The sequence below is a fragment of the Chionomys nivalis genome, chromosome 22, assembly GCF_950005125.1.
Source record: "Chionomys nivalis chromosome 22, mChiNiv1.1, whole genome shotgun sequence".
Taxonomy (NCBI): domain Eukaryota; kingdom Metazoa; phylum Chordata; class Mammalia; order Rodentia; family Cricetidae; genus Chionomys; species Chionomys nivalis.
Window position 1 is genome coordinate 51,919,667 of NC_080107.1, and position 12,126 is coordinate 51,931,792.

General features: G+C 38.5%; 1 protein-coding gene across 1 annotated transcript; it reads left to right on the forward strand.

The window, feature by feature from the left end:
- Positions 1-351: 351 nt before the first annotated feature.
- On the forward strand, positions 352-1,275 carry LOC130864711 (olfactory receptor 1J4-like). Its single transcript, XM_057755444.1, has one exon. It carries the CDS (start codon positions 352-354, stop codon positions 1,273-1,275), a length of 924 nt encoding a protein of 307 aa, XP_057611427.1.
- Positions 1,276-12,126: the final 10,851 nt, after the last annotated feature.

Consider the following 12,126-nt stretch of genomic DNA (forward strand, 5'->3'; position numbering starts at 1 on the left):
ACCTCCATAATATAAATCTAGATGAGATACACAAAAGATACACAAAATATAAGATATAATACACAAAAGATAAGGTGTGAAGCAGATGATAGAATATGAATACGAGGGTTCTTACTATTATAGTCTAAATAAGGAAGTGACATTCAATATCAATTGGGTACTGCCAAAATAAGTTACTTTTTAGAGTAAATTAAAACTAACCTGTGAAAAATTCTCCAAATGCACATGCAGAATAATTACTTCCATCTAAAACAAAGAAGAATCACATATAAAATATCATTGTAATAATGTGAAGGCCACATTTACTGGTGTTTTATTCTTTTTCTAACTCCCAACAGAGGCAAGAACAGCATGAGGAGAGAGAACCAGAGCAGTGTGACAAAGTTCCTCCTCCTGGGGCTTCCCATCAGACCAGAGCAGCAGAGTGTCTTTTTTACCCTATTCCTGGCCATGTACCTGACCACAGTGCTGGGGAACCTGCTCATCATCCTGCTCATCAGGCTGGACTCTCACCTCCATACCCCCATGTACTTCTTCCTCAACCACTTGGCCTTCTCTGACATCTCCCTTTCATCCATTACAGTTCCCAAAATGCTGATGAATATTCAGGCTCAGCAACATTCCATCTCCTACAATGGATGCATCTCTCAGATGTATTTTTTTGTTCTCTTTGGCTGTCTGGATAATTTCCTTCTTGCAGTGATGGCCTATGACAGGTATGTGGCCGTCTGTCATCCACTGCACTACATCACTGTCATGAGGAAGGAAGTCTGTGTCTCCTTAGTTGCTGGGTCCTGGTTGTTCTGTTGTGTCCATGCCCTGCTGATCCGATTGTCTTTCTGTTCCAATAATACCATTCCGAACTTCTTCTGTGACCTCACTGCCCTCCTGAGGTTGAGTTGTTCAGACATCTCTCTCAATAAGCTAGTTATCTTCACTGAGGGGGGATTACTTTTCATCCTGCCTCTGAGTAGCATCCTGGGCTCTTATATTCACATAGGGAGCACTGTCCTGAGGGACCCTTCAACAAAGAGATTCTTTAAAACCTTCTCTACCTGTGGCTCCCATCTCTTCGTGGTATCTTTATACTATGGGACACTTGCAGGCGTTTACTTTTTCTCTTCATTTCAGAATGCCAGTGACAAAGACATAGTTGCTTCTGTAATTTACACAGTAGTCACACCGTTGCTGAACCCTTTTATCTACAGCCTGAGAAACAGAGATATAAAACAGGCTCTAGAAATATTTGTTACTAAGGCCAAGTCCTTTAAGTGACACCCATTATACTTATGAACACTTTAAGGTATATTTCCTAAAAATATTGTATGTACAATAATTCTGTGTTTAATATAACATGCATTACATTGTTGTGTGCAGCATTTTCTGTTTTTGTTGGTTGTTTGATGCAGTTCTGGGGTTGTTCCCTGGGACTCACTAATAGAAGGCTACATCCCTAGTCCTGCACAGTGTTCTCAAGATGTCAACTGGATCAAGGTTTTGTCTTCTCTATCATTAATCTCTGATTGCTCATCGTTCTGTATAATTTAGCATTATGATCTATTTCTGGTGGACTGACACACATAATATGGTATCCTGAAGCAGGGTTATACAGACTTCATGCTGTGTGTATACATTTCTTCCCAACTGTACAGTTAGGATATCACACTACTAGCTTGAAATCAGTAATCGTGGGAATGACTACACTATGAAAATTGGAAAGTTCTGCAAACACTTATTATTCAGTAAACACACATCATAGCATTTATAATTGGATGATAATTTATTTAATCTTTATGATATCCTCTGTCTTGTTATCTCTACTTCTCATAGTAGCATAAGGATGCCTACTTCTTATGTGTCAGTGACTATTTGGTATTTTTGTTATCAGTAATTTTACTTTTCAACATTCTTACATGTGTGATGTATCCATTTAAATAGTGCAAAATCACAATTTTCTCTGTTTATGTACTTTACATAAACTTTTAAACATAAAGTTATGCACTTTACATTCTATAGAATTCGATTATCAATCTTTAATGCAACGGTCATACTTTCAGATTTATATTTTTCACATTTCTGTTTTCTATTTGAGATATTTATCTTAATGTTTCTTTGCATTTTGATTATATATTTCTGTTATTCCCTTTCCCCTACTAATTAATTTTGGGGTTTTTATTTGTTGGTTTGTTTGTTTGGTACAAAGTCTCACCATGTAGCCCTAACTGTCTTGAACCCACTACATAGATCAGGATGGCTTTGACTCACAGAGATCCACCTGCCTCTGTATCCTCAGTGCTGATATTAAAGGTGTGCATCACCAAGCTCATCTCCTTTACTAACATGTTAGTAACATGATATTTTTCTATCATGTTTTGTGATTTGTAAAGACATTGTGACTTTTTTTTTGTCAAAAAATTTAAAAGTGAAGCCAGGCGGTGGTGGCACACGTCTTTAATCCCAGCACTTGGGAGGCAGAGGCAGGCGGATCTCTGTGAGTTTGAGACCAGCTTGGTCTACAAGAGCTAGTTCCAGGACAGGCTCCAAAACCACAGAGGAACCCTGTCTCAAAAAACCAAAAAAAAAAAAATTTAAAAAAATTTAAAAATGAGGCAACATATGTAAAACATAATATAGCATTTATTGTTTTAACCATTTGAGGTGTATGATTTACCACTATAATGGTCTAATTCTCAGAACTTCAAAGGAAAATATAATCTTGATTGGGGATATTTTCAATGGTTTTAGTGTTTACATATTTTACTTATGTATATTATTTTCTTGAAAACATATTCTGGGAACTGGAGAGCTAGCCTGGTGGTTAAAAAGTACTGGCTACTCTTCTAGTATACCCAGTTTTGATTCACAGAACCCAAATAGTGGCTCACAACTGTCTGTAACCCCAGTTACAGGGGTCCAGTGTCTTCTTTAGGCTTTAACACTCAAAAGTGATGCACATTGGCACAGATATGAACACAGGCAATGTGGTCCAGCCTGGGTTCAGGACCTGACATGGGGAAGAGGCATCAGTGTGAAGAAATAAATTGTCTGACCAACAGATGAGTTTCAACAAGTGGTAGACCCTGCATAGCTCCAGCCGTCTTTATTTATACATAAAAAACAAACACGTTTTTCCATTTAACAAGCAAATTTTCCCATTCTCCAATGTTCACCTCTGACAAAAACAAATGTCAAATATGTTTTCTCTCAACTTTTACATCAAAACATTTTTAAACCCAAAACTGCTCTTATTTTTCTAGCAGGTTTTTTAAAGTTAATTTTTATTGAGCTCTACATTTTTCTCTACTCCCCTCCCTGCCTCTCCCCACCACTTCAACCCTCTCCCAAGTCCCCATGCTTCAAATTTACTCAGGAGATCTTGTCTTTTTCTACTTCCCATGTAGACCTATGTATGTCTTTCTTAGGGTCCTCATTGTTGTCTAGGTTCTCTGGAAGTATGATTTGTGAGCTGGTTTTCTTTGCTTTATGTTTAAAAACCACTTATGAGTGAGTACTTGTGATAATTGTCTTTCTGGGTCTGGGTTGCCTCACTCAAAATGATGTCCATTTGCCTGAAAATTCAAGATATCGTTATTTTTTTCTGCTGTGTACTACTTCATTGTGTACATGTACCACATTTTTCTTATCTATTCTTTGGATGAGAGGCATTTAGCTTATTTCCAGATTCTGGCTATGACAAACAATGCTGCTATGAAAATAGTTGAGCACATGTCCTTGTGGCACGATTGAGCATCCTTTGGATATATACCCCAAAGTGGTATTGCTGGGTCTTGAGGAAGGTTGTTTTCTAATTTTTTGAGAAATCACCATACTGATATCCAAAGGGCCTGTACCAGCTTGCATTCCCACCAGCAATGCAGGAGTGTGCCTTTTTCCCCACAACTTCTCCAGCATAAGTTGTCATCAATGTTTTTGATCTTGACAATTCTTACAGGTGTTAGACAGAATCTCAGAGTTGTTTTGATTTGCATTTCTCTGATGACTAAGGATGCTGAGCATGTCCTTAAGTGTTTTTCAGCCATTTTAGAATCCTCTGTTGAGAGTTCTCTGTTTAGGTCTGGACTCCATTTTTTTTTTTTTGATGACTAATTTCTTGAGTTCTTTGTATATTTTGGAGATCAGCCCTCCATCTTATGTGGGGTTAATGAAGATCTTTTCCCATTCTCTAGGCTGTCGTTTGTCTTGTTGACCATGTCCTTTGCTTTACAGAAGCTTCTCATTTTGGGAGGTTCCATTTATTAATTGTTTCTCTTAGTGTCTGTGCTGCTGAGTTTATATTTAGGAAGTGGTCTCATGTGCCAATGTGTTCAAGTGTACTTTCCACTTTTTCTTCTATGAGGTTCAGTGTGGTTGGCTTTATGTTGAGATTTTTGATTCATTTGTACTTGAGTTTTGTGTATGGTGATAGACATGGATCCATTTTCACTCTCCTACATATTGTTATCTAGTTATGTCAGCACCATTTGTTAATATGCTTTCTTTTTCCATTATATAATTGATGGAGGAGTTACTTTCATTTAATAAAGAAACTGCCTTGGCCATTTATAGGCCAGCCCTTAGGTGGGTGGAGTAAACAGACAGAATGCTGGGAGAAAGAAGCCGAGTCAGTGAGTCGCCATGATTCTCCCACTCCAGACAGACGCAGGTTAAGATCCTCCCTGGTAAGCCAGCTCGTGGGGCTACACAGAATATTAGAAATGGGTTAGATAAATATGTAAGAGCTAACCAATAAGAGGCTGAAACTAATGGGCCAGGCAGTGTTCAAAAGAATACAGTTTCCGTGTAATTATTTCGGGGCATAAGTAAGCCATGCGGGCGGCTGGGTGCCGGGGACGCAGCCCTGCCGCTCCTATTACTACATATAATTTTTGCTTCTTTGTCTAAAATCAGATGTGCATAGGTCTGTGAATTTATATCTGGGTCTTTGATTCAGTTCCATTGGTCCTCCTGTCTGTGTTTTAGCCAATATCAGGCAGTTTTCAGTACTGTAGCTCTGTAGTAGAGTTTTAAGTCAGAGATTGTGATGCCTCCAGAAGTTTCTTTATTGTGCTATCCTGAGTTTTTCTTTTCTATATGAAGTTGAGTACTATTCTTTCGAGGTCTGTAAAGAATTTTGTTGGGATTTTGATTGACACTACATTCAATCTGTAGATTGCTTTTGGTAAGATTGCCATTTTTACTATGTTAATTCTACCTACCCAAGAGCATGGGAGATATTTTCATTTTCTGGTGTCTTCTTTAATTTCCCTCTTCAAAGATTTAAAGTTCCTGTTATACAGGTCTTCCATTTGTTTGTTTAGAGTTACTACAAGATATTTTATGCTATTTGTGGCCATTGTGAAGGGAGATGTTTCTCTGATTTTTTTCTCAACCCATTTATCATCTGTGTAAAGGAGGGCAACTTGTTTTTTGAGTTAATCTTGTATCCTGATATATTACTGAAAGTCTTTATGAGTTGTAGAAGTTCCTTGGTAGAATTTTTGGGATAGCTTATGTAAACTATCATATCATTTGCAAATAGTGAGAGTTTGACATCTTTTCTGGTTTGTAGCCCGTTGATCTTCTTTTGTTGTCTAATTACTCTAGCAAGGACCTCAAGCACTATATTGAAAAGATGTGGAGAGAGTGAACAACCTTGTCTTGTTTCTGATTTCAGTGGGATTGCTGTGAGTTTCTCTCCATTTAATTTGATGTTGGCTGTTGGCTTGCTGTATATTGCCTTTATTATATTTAGGTATGTTCCTTTTTTCCCTGCTCTTTCCAAGATTTTTATCATGAAGGGATGTTGTATTTTTGAAAGATTTTTCAGCATCTAATGAGACGATCATGTAGTTTTTATTTTTCAGTTTGTTTATATGGTGTATTATATTGACAGATTTTCATATGTTGAACCATTCCTGCATCCCTGGAATGAAGCTGACTCGATCATGGTGGATGATTTTTCTGATGTGTTCTTGGATTCAATTTGTCATTATTTTATTGAGTATTTTTGCATCAATGTTTATGAGTGTGGTTTGTCTGTAATATCTTCCTTAGTAATGTCTTTATGTGGTTTGCATATCAGTGTAACTGTAGCCTCACAAAAAGAGTTTGGCAATGTTCCTTCTGTTTCTGTTGTGTGTAACAATTTGAAAAGTATTGGTATTAGTTCTTCTTTGAAAATCTTGTAGAATTCTGAGCTGAAACCATCTGGTCTTGGGTTTTTTTTTTGCTTGGGAGACTTCTGATGACTGTTTCCATTTCTTTAGCAGTTATAGGTCTATTTAATTTACTTATCTAGTCTTGATTTAACTTGGTAAGTGATATTTATCCAAAATGTTGTCCATTTCCTTTAAGTTTTCCAATTTTGTGGAGTACAGGTTTTTAAAATATGATCTAATGATTTTCTGGGTTTCTTCAGATCTGTTGTTATGTCCCTTATTTCAATTCTGATTTTGTTAATTTGGATATTCTCTCTCTGCCTTTTCGTTAGTTTGGATAAAAGTTTGTCTATTTTGTTGATTTTCCAGAATAACAAACTCTTTTTCTCATTGATTTATTGTATTGTTTTCTTTGTTTCTTATTTTGTCGATTTCAGCTCTCAATTTGATTATTTCCTGCCGTTAATTCTTTTGGGTGAGTTTGCTTCTTTTTGTTCTAAAGTTTTCAAATGTTCTGTTAGCTCACTATTGTGATATTTTTCCAGCTTCTTTATAAAGGTATTTAGTGCTATGAACTTTCCTCTTAACACTGCTTTCATTGTTTCCCATAAATTTGGGTATGTTGTGTGGTCATTTTCATTACATTTTAGTAATTCTTTAACTTCTCACTATTGTAAATTAGGTTGGTATGATAAATAACCAGACCAACTCAATAATAACAATTATATTTTAATGGAAACTCATGCTACAACAGTGGGAGGTCCGACTTTCTATCTATCCGGCGGGAGCCATGCAGAGAGAGAGAGAGAGAGAGAGAGAGAGAGAGAGAGAGAGAGAGAGAGAGAGAGAGCGCACCAGGGTCCTGGGCTCCAGGTAGCCACACATTAATTAGTTGTGATTGGTTGACAGAGTTTCCCCCATCATCTCTTCCTTTTGTCTAAACAAGAACGATCCAAATGGAATACAACTATATACGATAGGAACAGATACCAAATATAAAATTACAAACAATAAACAATATTAAGCAAGGAATGTATAACAAAAGTTTTACTAAACATTCTATTTCAAGGAGTCTAAATATTGCATTGAAATTAAGCTTGGCTAAATCATGAAGAAGGTAACTACAATTATTTAATCTTCAACTCCATCGAAGATCTGAGAAGGGAAACAATATTACTTGAGTGAACAGGAAGTGCAATTGAGAAACTTCCAAAATGTGCAACAAATGACAGAGACAACTGGCTACCTGGGCAATCACCCAAAGTCTCATTTGCAACATTGGAGCAACCAGCTTGGGCTAAGGCCTAACTCAGCTGACATACCATTTTCAAAGGCAAGAAACTTTTCAAAACTATCTTACCCTGTCTTGGCAGGATACGAGTGTCCTGTTTTATCCATTTACGAATACTATGTATCTCTGTCAGTGGTTGAGATATGGGCATTTCTTTGTCCAAAGGCCAGTTTTGCCAAGAAGAAAAGCTCCAGGTGGAGTGTCTTTGGTGCTCAACATTCTCTTGGGAATATATCAGTGTTGCCAGGAGCGATTGTGTCTCACTACCATAGAACTCTAAGTTAGATTAAATGCTACTTTTTACATCTCTTTGAAGAGGTTGAAGATTATCTATCTATACTGAATATAAGGTCAGTATGATAAATAAGCAGGCCAGCTCAAAAATAACAATTATATTTTAATGGTTATAAGGGGAAACTCACACTACAAGACTGGGTTCCAACTTTCTATCTGTCCAGCAGGAGCCATGCAGAGAGAGAGGGAATGTGCATCTGGGTCCTCCCAGTTTTTCTTCCTGGGCTCCAGGTAGCCAAGCCTTAACTAGATGTGATTGGTTGACAGAGTTTGCCCATAATCTCACTTTATTTCTTCCTTAATCAATTGAATTTTCTTATGAGCATTCTTAAATTTCCATGTGTTTGTGGGATTTTTGAAATTAGTGTTGCTGTTGAATTCTAATTTTAAGCCATGGTGATCTGATAAGATACTTGAAGTTATTCCATTTTTAAAAATATCTGTTGAGGTTTGTTTTGTTACCTAGTATGTGGTCAGTTTTTAAGAAGATTCCATGAGGTGCTGAGAAGAAGGTATATTCTTTTATGTTTGGATGGAATGTTCTATAGATATCTGTTAAGTTGATTTGAGTCATAACAACTGCTAGCACCCTTATTTCTCTGTTAATTTTTTGTCTGACAGACCCACACAGTTGTGAGAGTTTAATGTGTGGTTTAAGCTTTAGAAGTGTTTCTTTTACATATGAGGGTACCGTTTTAGTAGGTGCATAGATGTTCAGTATTGAGATTTCCTTTTGATAGGTTTTTTTTCTGTGACTAATATGAAATGTCCTATTTGTCTCTTTTGATTGATTTTAGTTTGAAACCTATTTTTTTAGATATTAGGATTGCTATACCAGCTTGTTTCTTACATCAATTTGATTGGAAAATATTTTCCCAAGCCTTTACTCTGAGGCAATGTCTGTCACTGAGGTTCAGATGTGTTTCTTGTATTCAGCAGAAGGATGGATTCTGTTTTCATATCCAATCTGTTAGTTTCAATTGAGTCAATTTATATTAAGGGATCTTAATGACCAGTGATTGCTATCTCCTGTTATTTCAGGTATTGTGTTGCTGCTGTTATTTTGTGTGTCTTTCCTTTCTTTGGTATTTGCTGCTGTGAGATCATCTATTGTCTGTGTTTTTGTTGATGTATCCAACTTCCTTGGGTTGGAGTTTTTCTTCTGTTACTTTGTGTAGTGCTGGCTTTGTGGCTAGGTATTGGTTAAATCTGGTTCTGTCATGGAATATCTTGTTTTGTCCTTCTATAGTGATTGAAAGCTTTCCTGGGTATAGTGTCTGGGCTGGCATCCATGCTCTCTTTTTTCTTTTTTCTTTGTTTTTTTGAGACAGGGTTTCTCTGTAGCTTTTGAGCCTGTCCTGGAACTAGCTCTTGTAGACCAGACTGGCCTCGAACTTACAGAGATCATCCAGCCTCTGCCTCCCAAGTGTTGGAAGCATCCATGGTCTCTTAATGTCGTATAATGCTTGACCAAGAACTTCTGGCTTTCATTGTTTCCATTGAGAAGTCAGATATATTTATGATAGGTCTGCCTTTATATGTTACTTGGACTTTTTCCTTTGCAGCTTTTAATATTTTTCTTTATTCTGTATGTTTAGCGCTTTGATTATTATGTGGTGAGGGGACTTTTTTTGATCCAGTCTATTTGGTGTTTTGTAAGCTTTTTGTATCTTCATAGGCATATCTTTCTTTAGGTTGGACTAGTTTTCTTCTATGATTTTGTTAAATATATTTTCTGTGCTTTTTGATTTGGACTTCTTTTCTATATCTATTATTTCTAGGTTTGATCTTTTCTTGGTGTCCCATATTTTCTGGATATTTTGTGTTAAGCTTTTGTTAGGCTTAATGTTTTTGTTGACTGATGAGTCTATTTCCTCTATTGTATCTTTAGTGCTTGAGATTCTCTCTTCTATCTCCCGTTTTCTGTTGTTTATGCTTGCATTTGTAGCTCCTGATTGTTTTCTCATGATTTCTGTTTCTATAATTCCCTTGGCTTGTGTTTTCTTTATTGCCTCTATTTCAGTTTTCAAGTCTTGAATAGTTTCTTTCACATATTTGATTGCTTTTTCTTGGTTTTCTTTAAGGGATTTGTTGATGTCTTCCATTTTTTGTTTATCTTTTTCTCCATTTCTTTGAGGGAATTTTTTATTTCCTCTTTAAGGTTCTCAAGCATTCCTTAAAGTTATTTTTTAGGTAATTTTTCTGCTTCATCTATATTTGGTTGTCCAAGTCTTACTGTTGTAGGGTCTCTAGATTTTACTGGTGTCATGTTGCTCTTTGTGGTGTTGTGTGTGTTCTTACCTTGTCTACCCATCTTTTCCTCTGGTGTAGCTGGGGCTATCTGTGACTCTGGTGATCAGTTTTCTAGGTGCCGGTGGATCTAAGGCTCAGATGATTGCTCCTCCTGGTAGAGTCGGGGTCATGGTTCCAGTCACCCTGTTGGTCACTCCATGTTGCTGTAGGTCACTCAGCACTTGCAAGGTTTGCTCTGCAATACCAGGAGTTGTTTGGGCTTGCTTCCATGGAGATAGCTTGCTTGGAGCTCTTTCTGCTGAGGTTGCTGCCTTGGGCCTGCTCTGGTAGAGGTCCTGTCTCAAGCCTACTCCCTCTGAGGTCCCAGACACATGCTTGAACCTGCATGGGTCTCTGGTTCTTGTCTACTCCCTCAGAGGTCTCAGACTTGTATGTGAACCCACAAACCTACTCCCTTGCGCTCACTACTGCAAAGGTCCCTGGCTTGGACCCGGTCCCACAAAGGTCTCTGGCTCTGGTTTACTCCCTTGGAGGACCCAGACTTATGCCATATGCTCAGAGGTCTCTGGTTCCTGCCTACTCCCTTCAAGGTCCCAGACTCATGCCTGGACCTGCAGAGGTCTCTGGTTCTGGGCTATTTTCTCAGTGATCCCAGACTCATGCCCATAGAGGTCTCTAGTTTAGGTCTACTCCCTCGGAGGTCCCAGACTTGTGCTCGGTCTTGCAGAGGTCCTGGCTGAGGACTAGTCCCTTTGAGGTCCCAGACTCATGCCCAGACCTGCAGAGGTCTCTGGTTCTGGCCTACACCCTCAGCGGTTGCTCCCTTGTACCTGGTCCTGTGGAGGTCACTGTCTCAGGCTTGCTCCAGCCTAGGTTGCTGGCTCACTCCTTTTTCTGTAAATGTCCATGGTCTGGGCCCGCTCCTCAGAAGGTCCCTGGCTTGGACCTGATCCTGCAAAGGTCTCTGGCTCTGATATACTCCTTAGGAGGTCCCAGACTTGTTTCCAGACCCACAGAGGTCCTGGCTCAGGCCTTCTCCCTCCGAGGTCCCTTCATTTGCCAATATTGTTCCCTTCTGAAACTTCTTGGGCTAGGTCTCCACCATCACCGCAACACTTGGCACTGCAGTGTTCCAAAATCTTACCAGTATGACCAATTAAGATTTTCTTACAGCATCCAAACACTTTTCTTGTCCAAAGTCCCAAAGTCTTTCCCATTCTACCAAGTCACATGGTATTTCTGTCAGAGAAATACTCTACTCCTGGTACATTAGTTAATTTTCTGTTGCTGTGATAAAATACCATGGTCAAGGCAATTGGTAGAAGGAAAGATATATTTGGGTTTATGCTTTCAGAGGGTTAGAGTCTATCATGGTGGAGCAAAGGCAGCAGGGGGCAGGCATGGTAGCTACAGTGAAGAGCTTATATCTTGAACTACAAGCTGGAGAGAGAGAGCATACTGTGAATGCCATGAGGCTTTGGAACCTTAAACCATGGATCCAGTGCCAGATTTTCCCCAGTAGGAGCATAATAATATGACCAATGGGGGAATCAAGTATTCAATATTGGATCCTATGGGGGACATTATCATTCAAAACATCTAATTCCATAAGGTAAAATAATAAAAAGAGAAGCAGAGTGGAGGAGCAGAACTAGGAGATGGTCATATGATGAAGTGTTGCATTTTCTGTTTTCATATACTTTATACTGTGTTATTTTCTAGAAACATTAAAAGGCCCTATACTGTAGATATGAACTAGAAAACAAATTGCCACAAAGCTATACTATCCATAACTGCATGCCACTGGCATAGAAGCAGCCACATTGTCCTCTGGGATAAAATGAAGGGTCCAGAGGAATCTCCAATAGAAACATCTTCTAAAGTCCGCATGCAGATGAACAGAGTGGTATGGTATTCTCTTACATAGGTCTCCACAGATATACTTAGCAAGTACACGCAGAGACTGCTTGGGGCTTTACTTCTGTGCCCAGCGACTTGTGGGGCTGGAGTAGGACATTTCATCGTTCTCAGTAAAGGCAATATCAAATGGAGATGAGACCCACTCATACCAACCGACAAATAGAACTATCATTGTACGCTCTTCTCTGTGACGGCTAAGCAGAGGTGCCC

What these genes read in the sequence shown, in the direction of transcription:
- LOC130864711 (XM_057755444.1), top strand. Translation starts at nt 352, where the DNA reads ATGAGGAGAGAGAACCAGAGCAGTGTGACAAAGTTCCTCCTCCTGGGG.